Raw genomic sequence first — 24112 nt, forward strand, 5'->3', positions numbered from 1 at the left:
TATACTTATCAGTTGATGTACATTTGGATTGTTTCTACATTTTTTATTATGAACAATGCTGCTATGAACATGCATGTACAAGTTTTTGTGTGGACATATATTTTCAATTCTTTGGGGGATATACCTCAGAGTGAAATTTCTGGATCATATAGTAACTCTATCTTTAACTTATGAAGAATTACATTTTCCAAAATGGTGGCAGGCAACATTTTACATTCCCACCAGCAACATATGAGAGTATATAGTTATATATCCTATATATAACAATATATGAGGGCATGCCATCTTTCAGTGGCATCTAAGATCCCTAAGTAATACAGTAGCTATAGTAGTCCAAGTTTGCTTCAAATGCTCAGTGTATGGCAAGTATACACACACACACACACACACACACACACACACACACACACACACACACAAACTTGGTTCCTACTTTTATGAACTTCAGGAATGACATAAGCACCTTATCTTTCACTCCAGTAAAAGAGAGCCTTTGTTAGAGGGAAAATGTACTTGGATCTCATTTCAAATTGGGACAATATCTTGGCAAAAGATCAAGAAAGGAGATTTATTACTACATAAGATCATTCTATTCTTTGTGTGATACTTTACTCTTAGCTCCCCACATCCCATGCTCACTTATGACATCTCACGTTTCAGTACTAACTGACAATCTCAGCTATAATCTGTTTCCTGAAGTGCAGAAATTACCTAACTTTGCCATCCCTTCTTGCTAACTAGCAAATGGAAGATATTGGGTCACATGCTTGTGTTGATAAATGAAAAAGAGACACTTTGAAGAGAAGAAACAAGCATGCAACCCAGTATCTTCCAGTTGTTTATTAGTAAGAAGGCACAGTGAAGTTAGCTCTTGGCAGAACTTAAAAAGTGATCAAAGCAAGCAGATGGTTGAATCATCAAGTCAGAAACCAAAAATATGCATAACCCTTAACTTTCAAAGCACCATCCTCCAAGACAAGATGCAAAAATCTCAATGATATTGCTGTAATGACATTAAGAAGGGAAAGTTACCGACAATTGGACCATATCTGCTAAGGCCAACACAACCTTGTCTTTGTAAGTATCTATGATAATTGATGTTATAACAGAGACACTTTTAATAAGAAAAGTAATGAATTTCTTCCTCTTTAAGTGAAAGGGTTTCAGATTGTTATTTTTTTATTTCAGCATACCTACAAAGAAATAAAATGAAATTATGTGGTCTTGGGGAGAGAGAATATCTCAAAAAGACTTCAACCTTTCTCCTAATAGCTGGCCAGGAGTTACAAGTGTAGGTCCACGTTACAAGGTCTGCTTCAAGGTAACCGCAAGTGTATATGGCTCCATGTATAGTCATTCTCATTTTCTTCCCCAAGTTTTTATTTAAATTCCAGTTAGTTAACATACAGTGTAATACTAGTTTTAGGTGTACCATTAACTATTTTAATTTTTAATATGATAAATATCAATAGATATAACCACATGAACAAAAGCTTTGGAATCCTCAATAATTTTTAAGAGTATGAGGTGGTGCTGGAACCCCTTCAAAACCCCAGTGATTCATTAGTTGCATATCACACCCAGTGCTCATCACATCATGTGTGCTCCTTAACGCCCATCACCCAGTTACCCCATCCACACACCCACCTCCCTTTCCGCAACCCTCAGTTTGTTTCCTGGAGTCAAGAGTCTCTCATGGTTTGTGTCCCTCTCTGATTTCTTTCCATTCAGTTTTCCCTCCCTTCACCTATGATTCTCTGCACTATCCCTTATATTCTACATGTTAGTGAAATCATATGATAATTGTGTTTCTCTGATTGGCTTATTTCACTTAGCATAATACCCTCCAATTCCATCCATGTTGATGTAAATGGTAGGTATTCATCCTTTCTGATGACTGAGTAATATTTATTGTCTATATGAACTACATCTTCTTTATCCATTCATCTGTTGAAGGACATGTCAGCTCCTTCCACAGTTTGGTTATTGTGGACATTGCTGCTATGAACATTCAGGTGCAGGTGTCCCTTCTTTTCACTACATCTGTATCTTTGGGGTAAATACCCAGTAGTGCAATTGCTGGAGGTTGGAGGGCAACAGTGGGTTGTAGGGCAGCTCTATTTTTAACTTCTTGAGGAACCTCCATACTGTTTTCCAGAGTGGCTGTACCAGCTTGCATTCCCAACAACAGTGTAAGAGGGTTCCCCTTTCTACACTTCCTTGCCAACATTTGTAGTTCCCTGTCTTGTTAATTTTCGTCATTCAAACTGATGTAAGGTGGTATCTCATTGTGGTTTTGATCTGTATTTCCCTGATGAAAAGTGATGTGGAGCATTTTTTCATATGTCTGTTGGCCATTTGTATGTCTTCTTTGGAGGTGTCTGTTCATGTCTTCTGTCCACCTCTTGACTGGATTATTTGTTTTTTGGGTGTTGAGCTTGATAAGTTCTTTATACATCTTGGATACCAGCCCTTATCTGTTATGTCATTTGCAAATATCTTCTCCTATTCTGTAGGTTGCCTCTTAGTTTTGTTGACTGTTTCCCTTGCGGTGCAGATTTTTATCTTGATGGAGTCACAATAGTTCATTTTTGCTTTTGTTTCCCTTGCCTTTAGAGAGGTCGAAGAGGTTACTGCCTGTGTTCTCCTCTAGGATTTTGATGGATTTCTGTTTCACATTTGGGTCTTTCATTCATTTTGAGTTTATCTTTGTGTATGGTATAAGAGAATGGTCCAGTCTCATTGGCAAAGAAGGCAAACTCTCACTCTCCGCAGATAACATGATACTTTATGTGGAAAACCCAAAAGACTCCATCCCAAAATTGTCAGATCTCACACAGCAATTCACAACATGGCAGTATATAAAATTAATGCACAGCAATCAGTTGCATTTCTATACACTTACAATGTGACTGAAGAAAGAGAAATTAAGGAATCGATCCCATTCACAATTGCACCAAAAACCATAAGACACCAAGGAATAAACCTAACCAAAGAGATAAAGGACCTGTACTCTAGAAACTACAGAATTTTTTCTTATGAAAAGAAATTGAAGACTACACAAAAGATGGAAAAACATTCCATGTTCATGGATTGGAATAATAAACATTGTTAAAATGTCTATACCGCCCAGAGCAATATACACATTCAATGCAATCCCTATCAAAATACCAGTGACATTTTTCACAGAGCTGAAACAAACAATCCTAAAATTTGTATGGAATCAGAAGGGACCCTGGATAGCCAGGGAAATGTTGAAAAAGAACAGCAAAGCTGGTGGCATCACAATGCCTGACTTTGAGCTATGTTACAAAGTTGTGATCAAGACAGCATGGCACTGGCACAAAAACAGACACATAGATCAATGGTATAGAATAGAGAACCCAGAAATGGACCCTCAACTCTATGGTCAACTAATCTTTGACAAAGCAGGAAAATATATCCAATGAAAAAAAAGACAGTCTCTTCATTTAAAATTCTTTATTCAAATAGAATTCCAGTATGTGACTGAGTAAATGACTGAAGCCAGGGAACTCAGATCCCTGCCAATCTGCCTTCTTCCTTCTCCCAAAGAGCAACACAGATCCCCTTTCCAGAGTTTGGAAATCACAGCTTTACTCTGACACCAAGCAGTGTGCAGATGAAGAGGCATGATCCCAGAGAGACAAAGTGACTTAACCAAGTCCATGACCCTAAAGATTGCTTCTAAGTTCTTTTCATTCAAATGAAAGCAGCAGAAAATGCTCAACCAGGGGACCAAACACATGTGATGGGGTGAGGCAGGATGCAACCTTACACTTAGAGGACAACTCTGCTTAGAAAGAGAAACTAAGGAAGCCACAGGTCCAATTCCTTCACTGACACCCTTCCTGGAGCTGCTAAGAATCTTTCAGTCTTACACTGAGGGTCTTCACGTCCGTAAGAAACTGGCTGTTTAAAAGCCAAAAGGATGAATGAGTTCAAGACAGGTGACTGACTGAGGCTTGGGAACTCTTAAAACTGTTACAACTACACAGGGACTCAGTTGCTAAAATGAAGTCTGGGAAGCAGACATGTCTTAATCTAGGAATTCTTGAATTAGGATCCCCAGAACTCCAAGGGGTGTAACTTTGGGAATCTGCAAATATTGATGGGAAAAATACATCTTTGTTTACTAATTTCTAACTGAAATTTAGCATTTTCTTAGATTATAAATGTAGATAGCAGAGCATGGTAGTGTTAGCAGTACACAGTCTTTCAAAAATAGAATCACAGATAGTTTCCTGCCACAGTATGACCACTATGGTACATATCTCAAAATACTGTTTATGCTGAACATCACATGGAAATTATGGTATTATGAAGCCCACTGCTAGATCTTGTTATTTAATGTGATCACTAAAAATGCCTCATGTGTTACTATGTTAACTTTTTAAATATTCATATAAATGTATTTTAATATAATAGGATTTCTTTAAAATAGTATACATTCCTGGTGTTTAAAAAAGAAAGAAAAAGACTTCGGGAAGTATACCTATTTGTTTCCAATACACTCATTATTCCAGGAATACTAAAAGTAAATATCCCTGTTGAACACTAATACATCATTTATCTCAAGTTGTTTTTTTTTTTAAGATTTTATTTATTTATTTGACAGAGAGAGACACAGCCAGTGAGAGAGGGAACACAAGTGGGGGGAGTGGGAGAGGAAGAAGCAGGCTCCCAGCGGAGCAGGGAGCCTGATGTGGGGCTCGATCCCAGAACCCTGGGATCATGCCCTGAGCTGAAGGCAGACGCTTAATGACTGAGCCACCCAGGAGCCCCTCTTTATATCAAGTTTTAACCATCTCAGGTTTTGACCAATAGTGTTGCCAATTCTGCTTTCGCCAGTTGCCATTTTACCAGATATAGCAACAACTACCCAAGTAGAGGCTTCCACAAAGTTGAATCTTAAGAAGAACCCATGCCAGAGGTGTGAGGGAAAGGGTGGAAAATCATAAATCTGATCATTCCACCGGTGGGTTAGACTGTAGGAACTCTGATGCCAAAGAGAACAAGATCAGCTTACAAGGGTTTGCCAAACAAGAAGCCTTAACCCCAAAAGGAGGTTACCCAGGGTAAAAATATCACAAAATTCAAAATCTCTTGTAAATTTGCTTATTTTATTTTTCTCTAGCATTTAAGTTACATGAGTTTGTGTGAACTGTGGTTATACATGTTAGGCACAGAGCAAAGAAATAAGATTTACACATTTTGAAGCATGCCACTGCAAAAATAAGTTCCATTTTTTACATTCAAACTCCTTCCTTTAGTTTTGCCGGCTTCAATCTCATCCTCACCCCCATTCCCATATGCTAAGTGTTATCTCACCTGTCTTCTCGTTCTCACGTGAGTTGGCCCTTCTTGTCTCCTCCCATGAGGCTACTATTCCTGAAATTTTTGTGTTTTCTTCTTGTAATGATCATTTTTATCAACATCTTCTGTTTTCTCTCATCTTTCCTGCTAACCTTTCCTGTGTTTCCTTGCTTTCCCCTCATATCACGCTCTCAGCCTCTTGCTCCCCTCTTCTTAAACCAACTAGCAAATGTTCTTTCTGGATAGTTTCTTGAGGCATTCGTCAATTCCAGGACCTGGAAATGTCCTGGCAAGCTTTTTCTTGTGTATTTAGCAAGAGTGGGGCCCATTCCCTGATTAAACACACACACACACACCCACAACGCAACTTCATCATGGACCCAGTTCATCTTCAGTAGATATTGTCTAATAAGCCATCAGTACCATGTTCATTACACAGAGACAAGAAAACAACCCATAGAGTTCCCACACCTCCCTACGGCCTATACCACAGGGCTAAGACACAGACAAAATATACGACAAAATTAATAAAATACCCATACTGAGCATGAACCAATTAACAACACAGAATAATTTTATGAGCATGAAATATAAGTAATTGCAAAGCTGTTCATAATTAAGATCTTGTTCTAAAAATTCACAGAGTGCTTCCCCACGTCAGTGAAATGAAATTATGCAGGCTGATGTCTCTGTTGGTCACATCAATGCTTAACACCTGTTGGGAACCAAAGGAAAAGGAGTGGGCATCTGGTGATTGAAATTTTCTGTGCTCAAATGAATCAGAGACAAGCCAACAGTCCTCATGCATTCTGCTACTTTCACAATTCATTGCCTCGCTGTCAGGCAGCCCTCAAATTTTCAGGTGAGGAGGCTGTTTCTTAACTCCTTAGATTACAAACTTGTTCAGTGACAGGGAAAAGACAACATGTCCTAAATAATGCAATCACAACCACAGCAGAGAAACAACTACACGGAAAATTGGAGAAGATGCCTTCATTTTCATTTCTCAGAACCCTCCTTGGGTTTCCTCCTTTTCCTGTTCCCCGATAGTGACTTCGTGTTTGCTCAGTGGAAGGCCAACAGTTCAACTTTTTTCTAGGCAAATGCTTTCCATAAACTGTCACTGCAGGTGCTGTTAGTAGCTAGCATGACAGTCCAGGAGTCAGTCAGCAACAAAATTGGGCAAAGTCCAGTTGGTTGACAAGAAAGCCACAAATATGAGGAAATGAGTAAAAAAATACAAAACTGAAGGAAAATTTTTGTTTCAGGCCTTCTAATCAGGAAGGATTATGAACGAAAAACAGTCCAGGAGAAAGCAAGAAGCAAGCACACCCAGAAAGATCCATTTACCACAAAGATAGGTGTTGGAAATGCCACAATGCCTTGATCCCAAGGGGCAGATTTTCCACATTTTTAACATTCATGAAATCTGAATGTGTCCTGCAGTCAACAGCCTTAGAATTTCTGTGAGCTAAGCAGCACTCATGACAATTATTATTGTCTGGGCATGCATGAACTGCATTGCTATTACTGGTATTATGAATGGATGCACTACAAACCACTTAAGCATTACTTTAGGAAAGAATAGGAATCCTGGCTGATAGTAAGATCAGGAAATTGCTTGGGTGAAAACTTGTATAAAGCATTTGCTACATTTGGAGAAAATCCCATAGATGTTAGTGAAAGAATTTTTATGAAATGATGTATCACCAATACTTCTGATAGCACAGAGGAAATACCTTAACCCGTTCATGCCACATATTTTTCTTTTAAATAATAATAAATAAAATAATTTATAATATTTACATAAAAATTTGAATAATAAAAATCTGTGATACTAATTGGTTAAGGCATTTCTTTCTATTTTTAAAAGAAGATTTTATTTATCTATTAGAGAGAGAGAATGAGAGACAGCACAAGCAGGGGGAGGGGGAGAGGCAGAAGGAGAAGCAGACTTCTGCTGAGCAGGGAGTCCAACATGTGGCCCAGGAACCTGGGATCATGACCTGATCACGCTTAATCCACTGAACCACCCAGGCGCCCCAGGTTAAGGCATTTCTAATATTTCTTCACATTCAGAGTCCACCTCATCTAAATTACTTTGATGAAGATTTATCAAGGTCCATGTGTCTCTACACAATATTTTCCTCTATATTATCACTAACATTAAAATTATAAAAATCTTTGTTTAAGGAAAGTTTGCAAAGCTCTCTATGTGTTTAAAGTAGAAATTTTAAATGATATGAAAGCATTGTGTCATACTCTGTAATCCTCTTTTCCTTCCTCATGACACGTGAAATAATGGAGCACCATTAACGGATGGTGTCTTATATTTGATGGAATATGGTAGTTCGAGCTGTTTGGGAAGTGAGGTGAAGGAGCAAAGACAAAGTTTTATATAAATTTGCAGACAAGAAAACATATATGGAAATCAAGGATCCAGACCCTCAATTCCAAATGATAATAAGTCAGGAATTTTCCCTTCATCTCCATGCTGTCCACTGTTGGTGCACTGAACACAGTCAGCTTCCCAAAGGACTCTATAGGAAAGGGACGGGGGCAGGAACTGCCCTAGGACTGGACTGGGAAATACCATTGGGACTTTTCACTGGTCACAAACCTGTGTCGCAGGGTCATAATTGAAGGTGGGTGTTATCACCATGCCGCTCACAGAGATGCTGACACTGGAAATGGAAACATTGTCCACTCCCCAGATCTCGATGTAGCCCAGTTTCAAAGGGTTTGAATCAGTGATGTATTTGTTGAAAATTATATGACTCTGCATCATATTCTGTCAGTTGTAGATAAAAAGAAACCAGAGGGGGGAAAAAACAAAAACAAAATCCATTTAAATTTTCTCAACCTTTTTTTAGACACAAATGTAGATCATGAAGTAAGACGACTTGAGAGTCACCATCTTGTGCCCTTGGATAGCTCACACTGTGATTTCAGCCCTCTATCTCCTGCTTCCAACTATCACCCAACTTTCCATTGGCTAAGTACTTGCAGTATCTCTAGACTCACCCTGAACTCTAAGGAGACAAAGAGTCTCAACCATCAGGAACCTTCTGTTCTACGTGTAGAGAAGTCACAAAATGTGCAGACCATTCCAAGGCAACACAGGGACAAGGGCTAGATAACATAGAAACAACTCGTCCATCTGCACCTTGGTGAACCGGAAGAAGTTACTGATGAAATATGAATGGATTTAATCACAGAAAACTTCCTGAGAGCATACTAAATTTCCATCTTAAGTCCAGAGGAAAGGAAGGATGCAGATTAACAAGACGAGCCGGGAAGCGATTCTAGGAGGTACTTTATGCCCTTATGATATCTGGCATCCAACTAAGCCAACAGAACTCTGTTCTCCCTTCATGGTATCAGTCACACTCACCTGGCTGGCAGAAAAGTTGGCCAGGTAATAGCGTTCTTCTCCATAGGTATCTGCAAACAAGCAACAAGGGAAGCATGATCTGGAGCTGTGCTCTCGAATTCCAATTGCTTACTTGTTGAGAAAGAAGGGAGGATTTTGGTTTTCATTCTACTTTTCTTCTTTACAGAGTTTTGTGAGATCAGTCAGACTTTGCCCCCAAACTCCATTTACACAAAATGTTTGAAACGAGTGTGTATAGATGCATCTAACAGAGTCACCTCATAGAATGCAGTGTCCTGAACCACTCTTAATCCACTTCTCTTTCTCATGGTCTACCCTTCCCAACATCTCCCTAGTCACCTCGGAATTTCTAGATTCCTACTGCTAGAGGCACACATATGTGTGCATACATGCATGTACACCACATCACAAACGTCAACACTGGTGTCTTGATCAGCTTATTTTGAGAGGTATGAGGCAATTTTTAAATGAAATCTCCAAAGATCAAGGAAAACCAGAGACAAGACTTCTTCGTCCTTTATGCTTAATGTATGCCACAAGTTCAGGGAGAATATGAAGCTCGGCATGTCTAGTATAGGCATCCCCACCCTCCCTCCTACTCTGGGGGCTCGCTCACTCTCCCCATATTCCATCTCTTTCTAACTTGCTTACCACTCGGTCAGAGGACATTGGCTATCCTCCAGAGCTGTGCTGTCCAGGATAGCAGCCACTAGCAGTATGTATCTACTTAAATTAAAATTAATTACAACTAAATGAAATTAAAAATTCAGTTCCTCAGATGCACTTGTCACATTTTGAGTGGGCAATAGCCACATATGCCAATGGCTACCATATTGGGCAACACACATACAGTCCATTTCCATCACTACACTGGACAGCATTGGCTTAGACATAACTAATGGAATGTAAGCCTCCCTCCCAAGAGTTTACCAGTTCCTGTAAACTTCTAGTGGAAAATCCCCCCAAATAAATAGTATAGCTGACAGAGGCACTGTCTTTCTTATTGGGACAGTAAACCCTGTAATTAAAATGTGCCCTTGAACATAAACCACATGGAAGTATATCTCAGTTGGCTACTAAGAAACTTTCCCATTGGCTTTTATGCTGCTGTCTCGCACAGTGAATTAGGACAGTTGGGTAACGGTGAGAGATTCAGAGCTACACTTCATTTACATGAGGCATAAGGATCATATACAATAGGCGTCGTGCACTTGAAACAATAAACGGCTATGTTTAAGAATGCAAAACTCTTTTGACGTGGAAAAGATAATGAGCAGGCCTGTCCCCTAGTCAGCGGTATTGACACGAATCCAAGGCAACCCTACTCACCAATGCTTTCCCCATCATCCCAGAAGAGCCAGCCTTTAGCAGTCCCCTCGTCATCCAAGGCAACTTTGAAGCCTATGAATTTCTGACGGCTGCAATGAGGTAGGAAAGAGCCATTAGCTAAAAACAAAACCTCTACCACAAACCAAGGGTTTTCATAGAAATATAAGGGAAGTGCTTCATGGTATAGACTGGGTACTAGGATTCAAGAGACTGCTGATCTAGTACCAGTTCTGTGTCCGGTGGCTATATGACTTCATGTCAGGAATGAATGAATGAATGAATGAATGAATGAATGAATGAATGAATTAGAGGAATTTTCCTTTAAGGCTCTACAAGCCTATAAGTGCTCTAAAAGTACTAAAGAAACTACAAGCAAACTCACTGGTTCTGTGAGAAAAATCCTGATGTGATCTTTCTTTTTTCATGACCTAATTTCCTAAGCACATGTACAGTGAGCTATTTATAAATGTCCTAAGTTCTTCAGTTTTTAACTGAATTTTTTGAATCAAATGAGTATAGCTCTAAGAATTTTAGTTTGACATCAGACAGACGGGAATTTTAGTCCCTGCTCAACTACTTACTACTAACTGTGTGACCACCTGAAGCCTCTCTTTGCTCATCTGTAAAATGGGGATAATAGTATTTACATCACAGAGTTTATTTTTTTCCTTTTTTTAAGAAAAATAAAAAATTACCAAATAGAAACCTCCATATTAGTAGAGTTCTAGGCACAGAGCAAGCACTCACTTGATGTTAGCTATTATTATTATATAGACTTAAGTCTAGAATTCTAAAAGCCTGTGTGTGAGGAATCTCAGCCTCAAGCATCAGTTGCACTGTGGCTTACATAATTTTTCAGCAGTAGTTTTCTTAGCAGAGTCAATTAAGATCCAGAGAGTCTTGCAAAACTAGTATGAATCAGGTTGCTCCTTGTTTGACTTCCATTTCAAGTGTGAACAATTAGATCTATCGTTTCACCCACTTAAACCTAAAATAGTTGCTAATAATTGTTCAAAGAGTACAAAGTCTGAAAAAGGTTAAAGCACAAACAAGCCTATAAACAAACACAAATCTTTAGTAAAATTCCTTTTCGGTCTGAGGGTGCTGCTTACAAATTGGCAGGCTTCACCAGGATCTGAGCTAACTGGCAGGTAAAGGAGAAGCCTTGTCCCTTGTCATTCACCTTAAGCGAGTGTTCTGTGCGGGCTCTTGCCAGGGCAGGATGTAACCCCCACGGACGTGAAGATTAATGTGGTCAAGAGGGGCCGCCAAGGACTTCCACTCTCCCCTTGCTCCAATGTCCACACCCTGTGGGCCAGAAGAAGGTAAGACAGGCTGAGAACACACCTCACTGAATGACACGTTCACCAGACACCTTGCCTACTCTCCCAGACTTGGTGGCCATCCAGGAGCCTTCAGCACACAGCTGTTATTACACGTCTCCACATTCACTCAGCTACCGTGTGGACTCCCACGTTGCTGCTACAACATCATGGCAGCACCCTTGTCTTCTGGGGTTTTTACTGTGCGTACTACATGAGATCGTTGTGTGGATCTCAGCCTACCCTCCTTCCACATCCTGTTCCTGTGTCAGAGAGCCGTGCTGGAGGAGGTTGAGCAAGACCTTTACTTACTTCTTGTTGCCTCCTGATACACCCCCTGCAATGGCATTTCTAGACCTTCTCTCACTTTGTCTCTGCTCCCTCTCCTTTCACTCCCCCCACTCCCCACCCCCACCAACTTCACTGTAGTCTTGACTCCTACTTGACAGAAAGAATTAAAATGAGCTGACTTACTTTACAAATCCTTATCTTTAACTCGCTACAACTTCCTTTTTGTTTAACATCTTTATCTTGCCTCTTGTGTGACAGGGAGAAGTGCTCTCTCACCTGGAGCCATAAAGCTTATTTCAAAGAAACCAGCCTTCCGCATTTCTTCAGCCTAAGGCAGGGCTTCCCAGCTCCAGCACTATGGACATTTGGGGCCAGATAATTCTTTGTCATGGTGTCATGTCATAATTCTCTGTCCTGTGGTTTTGGGGATGCTTACCCATGTCTATCCCCTAGATGCCAGCAGTGCCAAATGTCTCTCGGTAGGCTAAGTTCCCCCATTTGATACTTGCTACTTTAAAGGGAAGGAGGAAAGCTACCATAACATTCCTCTACTTCGGTCCCTTATGTTCATTTTAACCATCATCTGCTTGTGTGAACGGTAGGGGTAGGTGGTCAGAAGGAAGCCCAGTGACTGATGCCACACTCCCTGGGGCGGACTCCGCTTCCTGGGCCTGCCTCAGGACTCCAAAGTCTACAGTATTTAATAAAAATTCCACCCCCACATCTCTGGCTTCTTCAGTTTTCTCACTGACAGCATGAGAAAATCTGATTATATGATCTCTAATGACATTCACTCTGCTATCTGATGAACACTGGACATTTCCTCCAATGATTATTCCACCTTCAGGTGAAACTTGACACATGTAAAACTGTCAAGTTATCTCCTTACCAAATTCTTTATTTCTCTCAATGGTATTTCCATTCTACCACACGTTATATAAATATCATGTGATTTTTTATCTCATGATTTCATTTCTCATACTTGATTTATCACAAGCTTGTTTATTTTCCTTTAAATAGTTTCTGACCAGGCTAGTCTAACAAATTCCTGTTTAAATACCTGTTAAGATAGGACTGTAAGGTAAAAATCTCAAAGCAGCACTATTAAAATAAGAATAGACAACCCAAATGCCTTTGTAGGGGGGAATTTGCATCAACTGTATAGTCACTGATTATGATTGAGAAGCACTGTTTTAAAAACCCAACATATGTTCCACACTGTAAACAAAGAAAATGGCCACAAGTAGATAAAAACTTTGATTCACACACATTGCCTGTTCTCAAGCTTTGTAAAAATAGGTAACCAATAAGGTTAAGTCAGACAAGTCCCTTCTCTCCCCCTCTCCCAAATAAAGTCTACAAACTGCAGTGCCCAGAATGACAGAAAGGAGGGGAAATGGGGAGAAGACATTTCATAGAATGCTCAAGCACGTAGGCTTGCCTGAGACAGTCAGAGAGCTCTAGAAGGAGCTGTGAACTGCTGGTTTTGCACCTTACTTGGAGAAACTAAGAGTCAGTGCTTACTGAAATAGAGCCACTCTATGAAGCACATCGACCCGTCCTGCCTCGAGGCACCTACCCCTTCATAAAACAAGTGAGGCCTAAGGCCAAGCAGTAAGGGGTGCCTCTTGCCTCTGCTGGTCAGATGAGCACAAGTGGGACAGTGTGGGGATGGGAATTCACAGCTACCAAGGCAGCTATGATAGCAGTCATGATCCTCGAGAAATGGGAACCACCAAGATACAAGTCATACATTCTTCACCTATCCTTCGTTTGAGGCATTGCTAATTTCCAAGCTCCACTGCACAAACAGCAAAAATATTGTGCAAAAAGTGGTAGTATAAGCTAAGTTGGACTTCCTGTTTTCTCCCCTGCTTTCCATCTCTGCTTTTTTGTTCTATTTTCTGGGTGATTGCTATTATAATGTTTTTTAAACAAAATTTTAAATTTCTGCATCATGCCTTTAATTTCCAAGGTTTTCTGAATATGCCTGTTTTATAGCATGCCTTCTTAAGGATATCTTTTTATCTCTCTGAGGATATTAATTTCCTCATTAAACTTTTAAGTAACATAAGTACTCAGCTCAGTACAATTTTACCAGTGAATGCACCCACTAAGCCACCAACTAGATCAAGAAGAATATTACCAGCCCCCCCCAGAAGGCTCTCTCGTTCTCTCTCATAATAATCACCACACTGAAGGCAGAGACTATTCTGATTTCTATCACTTTTGCCTGTGTTTGAACTTACAGGCCATAAATGCTTTAACTCTCGTTTCTGGCTACTTGCACTCAATGTTATGTTTGTGATGTTCATCGTTTTTACTTGTGCAGCAATAGTTCAATGCTTACATTAATTTATAATTTTAGTTTTAAATATCGAATACAATCTATTAATCCACTTTACTGTTGATGGACTGTCAGTGGGACTGGGTGCTGATCGAACCTTTTTGGAAAGCAATCTGCTAATATCTGTCAAATTTTTATATCCCAGAAATTCTACTGATAAAAACTAATACAGAGATAAATGTAGAATGGTGTTTCCTGCAGCCTTGTACCATTACATATTAAAAAAAACAACAACAACAAAACAGGCAAACCTAAATCCTAAATGCCCACCACAGAAGTGGTTTGCTAAATGATTCTACACAATGGAATATAATACAGTTGCTAAAAAAAAAAAAAGAGGGGGGGGAAGAGCTTCAAGTTCAAAGAGTTGAAGTTCAAAGTTCTTTGATGTACAGATATTCAAGATATATTATTAAATGAATTAATCAAGGAGCCTAATAGTATGTACAGCAAGACACTATTTGTATAAATAAAAAAGAATACACATATGCTAATCTATGCACAGATTTTTATCAGCAAAGGTATATAACAGACTGCTAACAGGGACTGAGAGATAGGGAACATGGTGAATTTTACTGTCCTTTCCATTTTCCAACGCTTGCCCTTCTGGATTTTTACTATAGTAGATATCTCTACTTTTCAAATTTATTTTTGGCACACTATAATTTCTTTCATGGTACCTTTCCTATCTTATATTCCCCCTGGTGTCTCCCATCCCTTAACCAGTACATCTGAATCTCAACTTCCTCTAAATTTTGACACCATGTTTAATATTTCACAGTATTCCTTATACTGAATAATAATTTGTTACTTTTCACATGATCAGATGGTAAACTAGGTCTCATACTGTATGTATATCCTCCAGAACCGGAATCAGAATACTTTGTCTATAAAGGACCAGATAGTAAATATTTTAGGCTTTGCAGACCAGATGGTCTCTAGTGAAACTACTCCACTCTGCTGTTGTATTGTGAGCACAGATGTTAACAATAAGTAAACAAATGCTCATGACTGTGTTCCAATAAAACTTTATTTATAAAAACAGGTATGAATCAGACGTGGCTGTGGATGGTAGTTTGTCAACCTCTGCTCTTGTACAAAAATAGGTACACATGAAGATTAATCAAGGAGACACTACTACTCCATTAATCCCAAGCATGGAATCTTCATTTTAATTTAACAGCAAAACTTTTTTTTTCTAAATGGCTTGCTCCATCAAGTTGAGTCTTACTAAGTGATTTTTTTTCTTTCCTTCCTCAACCAAAGCTCTTCTGTTTAAAAGCCATGTATAAAATCAGCAATTTCCAGGATACCGTTCTCTACTAGCCCTCACACTTCCCTTTCTTTGTACGTAGCTTCCCTTTCTTTGTATGTAGTGCATACAATTATGTACAGAAGCATCAGAGTTCACGACATGCAGATATCAGCTCCAGGTTTGACAGAGAACTCTATGGAGAAACTGTGGCAGTATTCCAATGCCTGACACTGAGAAAGGTGGCCTGCACCTGGCTGGGCCAGGCTGGGACTAGAGTGAAATAAGTGAGGTGCCTGCGGGGCACAGTTCAAGGCGGTGCTCGCTCTCAGGGTCAGGCAAATGCTGGCTCAGCCCTAGGAAGGAGTACCTCTTTAAACAGCACACCCAGGCACCTCACTTGCTGCACCCTAGTGCCGGCCCTGCACCAGGGGACCTCAGTGTTCACCATCACTCACTGGGAGTGAACGGAGCAGTCAACTTGCAAATTCAGCAGCAAGGCCAGGTAACTTAACAACAGTTGGCTGCCCCCTCCTGGAAAGCCCTGGTGGGGAAGCGCATAGCAGAGTCTTAATGCAGGGCCTCCAAAGGACAGATCCAGCCCAGCAAAAAAAAAAAAAAAAAAGTGGGGGGAGGGTGGAAAGCCGGAGGTGTAAGGGAAGGACTCAGGATTCCCTGAGACAAAGAGGAGGAACAAGACTTCCATTGTCCTTGTCTGGTTTTTACTTAATCTCACCACAAACCCACTAAATAAAAGGTCCAGAGTATGCTCTGCCTCTGTCCTCCTGCTGTTCTCCTTCTCCTGTAATTTAAGTCCTTCCAACTTTTCTCCTCAGAAAAGTTGGAAGAGTAGGCTTAGTTCTAGGGAGAGGAAACACCTCCTTGGATTCTTCCTCAAGAATTAAAGCCTGACTTGTGTTCCTACAAGAGTACATGGCCCTGAGGTTGCTTTGACAGGCCCCGTTTTCCCAGCTGGGGCTCAGACTAGCCTAGAAATGTTCTAGACAGAGAATGATGTTCATCTTGCATTCCTAAATGTCGCTCTGGCACACAAGGGTTGGGTCTCATACCTCCGAGCGTACTTTATACACGGCCTAAGACCATGCTTACCTCAGGAGATTACATTTAACAGCTCCTCCTGGAACATCTATGCTATAGAAGGAGATGTTTAATAAAAAGACAGAGAGGAAAGGCCCCTCTACATATGAACTTACAGTCTTGTGAGGGACGATATGAACAAAAACTACAGTTCACTGTACAATTTCAAGTGTTTACTAGTATTGTCGTTATACGCCACTGTGAAAGACAGAAGCCAACACATACAGAACACTCACAAAATACATTAGTTTATAACAATTCTGTGAGGGAATTGCTCTTATCCCACTTAGAGGTAAAGAAACTGAGGTTACAAGGTTAAAAGTGACTTGTCCAAGATCACACATCAGGTGAGTGACAGGCTCAGAACCAGACCAGTGGTGCGTCAGATGTGGAAGACTGTGCACACTACCATTTTCCCCAAGATGTATAAATCATCAGAAAAAACTTACCGTGTAGTAATCATACCAGCGGGCTCTAGGGAAATACGCAGTGACATTTCTGGCATTCTAAAATTAAACACAAACAAGGCTTGGGAGGTGGGCTCTTGTACCCAGGGCAGTGTAACCGATTTGCACAGTAAAAAGGTCAAAACAATAGTATTGGTTTTGAACCCACATGCTCATCTTTTTAGAGGCCAGCAATGTTGGGGAAACCTTCCAGCCCTCCCCTCTTGCCAAATGGGAGATTTGCCTACCCTAAATTAACAGTTTCCCTAAAGCCCTTTGGGATCAGACTTTGGAGAAAAAAATCATCCTTTGCTTCTAGACTCACCTCCTACCCTCTCTAAAGAGACAAACTCACGAGCTGGGTCTGGAGCAGAAGAAAATTTTGCAGATTTTATGGTGCCAGTACATCAGGGATTATGATTAGTGCAGTAAGCTTTGGGGAGGAAGCAAGTAGCTGGTATTTTAATCAGAATCCTATACATCAACAGAAAAAGTGAAGAAATGGCTTTTCCTGCCTGAGAACATCTTATAGAAGGCAGGGAAGGGCTAGCCAGAAACAAGATTATTGGTACAAACAATTCCATAACATGTGTTTCTGACCCATACTCCTTATTTTAGTTAATAAAGAAATGATTCTATCTTAAAATATATCAGAAGGTTCTTTCCTTCTTGATTATCCTATGAATCAGAATCTGTTCTGCCGATTTTAAAGGTGAGGGAGCAGAGGACCAGAGCCCCTAAGTGATGGACGTCAGCTCAGAGGGAGAGGAAGAGACAGAAGTAGAGTAAAAGACCACATCTCAGGAAGCCCAGCAGACCAGGCCTCTTCTGCTACCTCTCGTCACTGGGCTTCGTCACTCTAATTTTCTATTCATCAGAGGCCTCCATACTCACAGGCTCCAGGACGGCGCTGACCAGGAAGGCTGGGCCCAGCAGAAACTGACTGTCTATATCCCATGTCGCCTGGTCTGACACAAACCTGGAAAGAGAAACCAAGGTACCACAATCAGGACCCCAACAGGGCCTCAGACCCAGACCCTGAAGATACTCCTCGAGTTCAAACCCAAGTCAGAAATCCAGCTGCACTCTACACCTTCCTTTAACTTTTTCTCTAGGTCTCCTTTCACCAGAGATATACTTCCTTTCTGTCTGTCATGTTCTTCAAACCCCAGAAATGGTCGGATTTAGACATGTTCTCACCTATACGTATCTCCATGTTTCTTAACCGTGGCACGTTTCAAATCCAAGAATGGCCTTCAGCCCTCAAATCTCCACCCCGCACATCTGGCCTTGTCTTGTGACCTGAGCTGCTACAAAAGATCAGCAGCTCTTCAAATACTCAATTTAGAAAGAAAGTATTCCGGGCTGTATTGTAATCACTTTGAATTTTTTTTCATTCAGTAGTCTTTTATCGAGGACCTAGGGCATGACTGGTGCTGGGCTAAAAGGAATTATAATGTACGGTCTGTACCCAGAAACCTTATGGCAAAGGACAATCATGTCTTTAATTTAATCTGGAAGTACTTTGTTTTTGTTTTTGTTTTCCAAAAGCCATCACACAGAATGATATTACCCCTTCGTCATTGGGATCCCAGCTAGACACTCACTCGTGGAGAAGAGGCCGCACGACCGTGCTGCCCTCCGTGTGGGCCATGTGCATCAGGGTGTAGAGATAAGGCAACAGGGTGTATCTGGTCTGCAGCACACTTCTGGACATATTCACGAAGGCAGCATCCCAGGACACAGGGTCTTGCCTCTAAAGGAGAAGAGTGTTCAGAGCTCACCTCAGGGACCTGGGAACTTAAGGAAGTCACTGAATGCTTATTACAAATGAAGATCACACATCGCTAAACCAAAGTTGATTATAGATGAGCCTGAGAATATTCTTTTTTTTTTTTTAAGATTTTATTTATTTATTTTGACAGAGAGAGACAGCCAGCGACAGAGGGAACACAAGCAGGGGGAGTGGGAGAGGAAGAAGCAGGCTCCCAGCGGAGGAGCCTGATGTGAGGCTCAATCCTAGGACTCTGGGGTCGTGCCATGAGCCGAAGGCAGACGCTTAACAACTGCGCGACCCAGGCGCCCCTGAGAATATTCTTAATATATGAAAGAAGTCACTCAAGCTTTCCCAAGACAGCTGTTGAAATTTCTCCATTAAGACATTCTTTTTGGGATATATTTGGTACAACACAACCTAAACAAACAAAAGAATCTAAAGAACACTGAGGAACCTCGTTCACTGAAACATGAGGACCTTTCCATGTACCTGTTGGCCATGTGTATGTCTTCTTGGGAAAATGTCTATGTGGCTTGTCTACCCATTTTTAAATCAGATTGTTTGCGGGTTTTTGCTATTGCCTTATATATTTTGGATATTAACTACTTATCAGCTATATGGTTTGTAAATATTTTTCATAGGTTGCCTTTTCATTTTGCTAATTGTTTCTTTAGCCGTGCAGAAGCTTTTGAGTTTGATGTAGTCCTACTTATTTATTTTCACTTTTGTTGCTTGTGCTTCTGGTGTCATATCCAAAAAACTCATTTCAAGAACAATGTCAGTGGGCTTTTCCCCTACGTTTTCTTCTAGAATTTTTAAAGTTTCAAGTCCTACATTTAAATTATAGTCATTTTCAGTTAATTTTTGTGAGTGATATAAGATAGGGTTCCCATTTCATTCTTTGGCATATGCTTATCCAGTTTCCCAACAGCATTTATTGAAGAGACTGCCTTCTCTCCATTGAGGATTCTTGGCTTCCTTGTCAAATATTAGTTCATAGTATATGCAAATGTTTATTTCTGTGCTTTTGATTCTGTTCCACTGATCTATTTTTAGGCCAGTAACATACTATTTTGATGACTATAACTTTGTAATATAGTTTGAAATCTGGAAGCATGATACCTCCAGCTTTGTTCTTCTTTCTTAGGATTGCCTTAGCTATTTGGGGTCTTTTATAGTTCCATATGAATTCTAGGATTGTTTTTTCTATTTCTGTGAAAAATGCTGTTAGAATTTTGATAATGATTGCATTCAATCTATAAATTGTTTGGGGGTAGTATGGACATTGTAACAATATTTTTTTCTTATTATGTTCAGTTAGCCAACATATAGTACATCATTAGTTTTTGATGTAGTGCTCAACGATTCATTAGTTGCATATAATACTCATTAGTTGCATATAATACTCATCACATCACATGCCCTCCTTAATGCCCATCACCCGGTTACCCCATCCCCTCACCCCCCTCCCCTCTGCAACCCTCTGTTTGTTCCCCAGAGTCCAGAGTCTCTCATGGTTTGTCTTCCTCTCTGATTTCTTCCCATTCAGTTTTCCCTCCCTTCCCCTGTGGTCCTCTGCACCATTCCTTATGTTCCACATATGAGTGAAATCATATGATAATTATCTTTCTCTGCTTGACTTATTTCACTTAGCATAAGTCCCTCCAGTTCCATCCATGTCAATGCAAATGGTAGGTATTCATCCTTTCTGATGGCTGAGTAATATTCCATTGTATATATGAATTCTAATCCATGAACATGGAATATCTCTCCATTTGTTTATGTATTCTTCAATTTCTTTCATGTATGTCCTATAGTATTCCTTGCATAGATCTTTCACCTCCTTGGTTAAACTTATTACTAAGTATCTTATTGATTTTTGATGCTACTGTGAGTGGCATTGCTTTATTTCTTTTTCAGATATCTTCCTGTCAATGTATAGAGACACAACTTATTTCTGTATGTTGATTTTGTATTCTGCAACTTACTGAATTCATTGATTCATTCTCTTAGTTTTTTTATGATACCTTTCAGATTTTCTACATATAAGATCATATGAACTGCAAACAGAGACAATTATACTTCCTTTCTGATTTAAATGCCTTTCATTTCTTTTTCTTGCCTGACTGCTCTGCTAGGACTTCCAGTACTATGTTAAGCAGGAGTAGTGAGAGTGGGAACTTGTCTTATTCCTGATCTTAGGAAAAATGCTTTCAAGCTTTTACCTTTGAGCATGATATTAGCTGTGGGCTTGTCGCGTATGGCCTTTATAATGTTGAGGTACATTCCTTCTATGCCCAATTTGTTAAGAGTTTTCATCATGGAAGGAGGCTGTTTTGTCAATTTCTTTCTGCACCTATTGAGATGATATGATTTTTATCTTTCGTTCTATTAATGTAGTGTATCACACTTATTTATTTGTGTATGTTGAATCATCCTCACATTCCAAGTTAAATCCCACTTGATAATGGTGTATGATTTTTTTCAGTGTGTTGAATTCAGTGTGCTAATATTTTGTTGCAAATTTCTGGATCTATTTTCATGAGGGATATTGATCTCTAGCTTTCTTGTAGGGTCCTTATTTGGCTTTAGTATCAGGGAAATGCTGATCTTGTGAAATGAGTTTGGGAGTGCTCCTTCCTCTCCAATTTTTTAGAAGTGTTTGAGGAGGTCTTGGTGTTGATTCTTCTTTAAACTTTTGATGCAATTCCCCAGGGAAAACATCTGGTCGTGGGCTTTTCTTTGTTGGGGGATTTTTGGTTATTAGTTCAATCTCCTTATTCAGTATTTATATGCTAGGCTTTTCTGCTCTTCTTGTTACAGTCTTGGTAGGTTGTATGTTCCTAGGAATTTCTTCATTTCTTCTTGCCCTATTTGTTAGTATATAATTGTAGTCTCTTGTGATCCCTTGCATTTCTGTGGTATCGGTTCTAATGTCTTCCTTTTCCATTTATACTTTTCTTTATTTGAGCCTTCTCTTTTTTTTTCCTTAGCAAGTCTAACTAAAGGTTTGTAAATCTTGTTTATCTATTCAAAGAACCAGCTCTCGGTTTTGTTTATCTTTTCTGTTGTTTTCTGTTCTCTACGTCACTTATTTCTCCTCTGACCTTCATTATTTCCTTTCTTTTGCTACTCTGGGCTTACTTTGTTCTTCTTTTGCTAGTTCTTTGAGGTGTAAGGTTGGGTTGTTTATTTGAGATCTTTCTCTCTCTCTCTCTCTTTTTTTAATGCAGGTGTTTATCACTATAAACTTCCCCATAGAAATGCTTTCACTGCATCCCATAAGTTTTGGTATGTTGTGTTTCCATTTTTATCTGTTTCAAGATTTTTAAAAATTTTTCTTTCAATTTCATCTTTGACCCATTTGCTGTTTAACTTCCACCATATTTGTGAGTTTTATAGTTTTCCTCCTGTTATTGGTTTCCAGTTTCCAAAGAAGACATACACATGGCCAAGAGCTACATAAAAAGATGCTAAACATCACTCATCATCAGGGAAATGCACATCAAAACCACAATGAGCTATCACCTCACATCTATTAGAGAGCAGAACGTGGTTATCAGAACGGTGGGGGATGGGAGAAATGGGAAAGCATCAGTCAAAGGGTACAAAGATGAATTCCAGTTATAAGATGAATATATTCTGATAATCGAATGCACAGCTTGGTGACTACAGTTAACAATACTATATTATATACTTGAAAGTTGCTAAAAGAGTAAATGCTAAATGTTCTCACCACAAAAAAAGAAATGACAATTATGTGAGGTGATGGAGGTGCTAACTAGTCCTGCTGTGGTAATCATTTCACAATACATAAATGGATCAAATAAAAAAACAAGAAACAGGAGGGTTTGATGGTTTTGAAGATGTCATAGAGAATATAGACTGCATTAATTGTAGCTCAAATTTGGAGGTTGTATTCTAGTGACACAAAACTTTTGAGCTGTAAGCTAATATCCTACCCTGGTCCCAATGGTGTTGTGGTTCCTCGAAAAGGGGTAAAAGGCCCCCAGTTGCATCCAGCGAACACACATCTCATATTCAGCATCTTGAAAGAACCCACAAATATCTGCTCCTGTCTGAAATGAGGCAGAATAAAACAAGCTTGCTGGTGATTTCTGAAAGATGTCACTATCTGCTTGTGGATTAGAAGTGACCCCAAGACACTTACATAAGATATGCCAAAGAGGCTGAACTCCATCATGCCTGCAACGAGAACACAGCTGTGTTACAGGCAGCACTTGTGATCTGCCTCCTCCTCCCTCAAGAATCCTTTATTGAGGGTCCTAGCCCCTTCCCACCAGAAGAGGCCCCTGAGGATAAGCCCACACACCAATGATAGACTTCTTCAGCTGGTCCCACGCGGCCGTGTTATCACCCAGCCAGTGACCTGCCCAGCGGCCAGAAGAGGGGAACGTGGAGCGGGTAATGACAATTCCTCTCTGTCCCGTCACCTCCTGCACGGCTCTGGTTGGAGGGGAACAAGGAAGTGATTAGAGGCAGACCAGGGGAGGAAAGGCCACAGAGCTTCTCCTCCCAGAGTTTCGGAGCCTAAGGCATGGCAACAAAATGTCTCCTGCATTATTGGAGGAAATATGGAAATCTGCGCCATAACAAAGTCCCCACTGACTGACCCTACACGATGGAGATGATAGTAACAGTTATGCCTTTACATAGTGTTTCACGGTGTTTTACAATGAACTTTGTAATAAACCTGCTGGATCACCTAAAAATAATGAGTAATCACTAAGTCTTACCACTTATTTACTAAGTTTTTATATTTGGGGAGAAGGAAGGTGAATTTCTTTATAAGGCTTTCCTTAAGATAACTCTTATTATTCATTGAGCTCACAAAATGGGACAGCACTAATTCAGCAGAACATCAGTTGGCTCTCCAACAAGAATAGTTAAAAAAAAAAAAAGAAAAAGAAAACAGAAAAGAAAAGAAAAGAAAAGAAAAAGAAAACCTAACAGAGATGAGTCACTTTTGAAATAAAAGAAAAAGATAGCCAGTCCTCCACATTCCCTTCACCTGTTGTAATTAATTACAGCATCGGCTACACTGTCTGATCATTGCTTATGTCTCTGTGTGTGTCTCCTCCACGAGGGCTAGCAGTCTCTCCCGGGAAGGACCGTGTCTTATTAAACCTGTCCTTCTAACTATGATTGTGGAGCCTGGCTCCATGCTCGTGTTTGCTTAATAAATATGAATTGTGACATAGTTGTAATTAAAATCTTAATCCTTAACCCTGAAGCAGAGTTCCTTCATCAGTCACTGGCTGTCCCTGAGGGTCACGTGGACCAGAGAAGGGAGAAGGTGACTCACTCGTAGGTGGGTCTGGTCTGGGCCCATCCGTACAGGCTGTGAACGTCATAGTGCCGCACCCGCGAGCCATCTGGAAGGATCTGCTCACTCTCCATGCACAGGGTCTTGCTGCCCAGGCCCCTGTCCCTGGACTCCAAATCTGAGGAGAAAGATCTAGTGATATAAATGCCATGCCTGATCCTTTTACCCTTGACCT

The 24112-nt window shown here is 40.2% G+C and overlaps 1 protein-coding gene across 2 annotated transcripts in view; it reads right to left on the bottom strand.

The window, feature by feature from the left end:
* Positions 1–5122: 5122 nt before the first annotated feature.
* The window catches only part of MGAM (maltase-glucoamylase), an 85797-nt gene continuing 66807 nt past the window's right edge, over positions 5123–24112 (bottom strand). For both annotated transcript variants that reach the window (XM_087860775.1, XM_045792469.2), the window contains exons 37-48: positions 23917–24055; positions 22924–23057; positions 22762–22796; positions 22553–22669; positions 18421–18569; positions 17708–17792; positions 16817–16873; positions 11241–11365; positions 10058–10146; positions 8729–8778; positions 7955–8125; positions 5123–6049 (exon numbers count right to left, since the gene is read on the bottom strand). In XM_087860775.1, the coding sequence (XP_087716901.1) occupies positions 5972–6049; positions 7955–8125; positions 8729–8778; positions 10058–10146; positions 11241–11365; positions 16817–16873; positions 17708–17792; positions 18421–18569; positions 22553–22669; positions 22762–22796; positions 22924–23057; positions 23917–24055 (1229 nt within the window). In that variant the 3' untranslated portion in view covers positions 5123–5971. The remainder of the gene's footprint in view (positions 6050–7954; positions 8126–8728; positions 8779–10057; positions 10147–11240; positions 11366–16816; positions 16874–17707; positions 17793–18420; positions 18570–22552; positions 22670–22761; positions 22797–22923; positions 23058–23916; positions 24056–24112) is intronic.

The sequence above is a fragment of the Ursus americanus genome, chromosome 3, assembly GCF_024610735.1.
Source record: "Ursus americanus isolate L20-20 chromosome 3, mUrsAme1.1.p, whole genome shotgun sequence".
NCBI lineage: Eukaryota > Metazoa > Chordata > Mammalia > Carnivora > Ursidae > Ursus > Ursus americanus.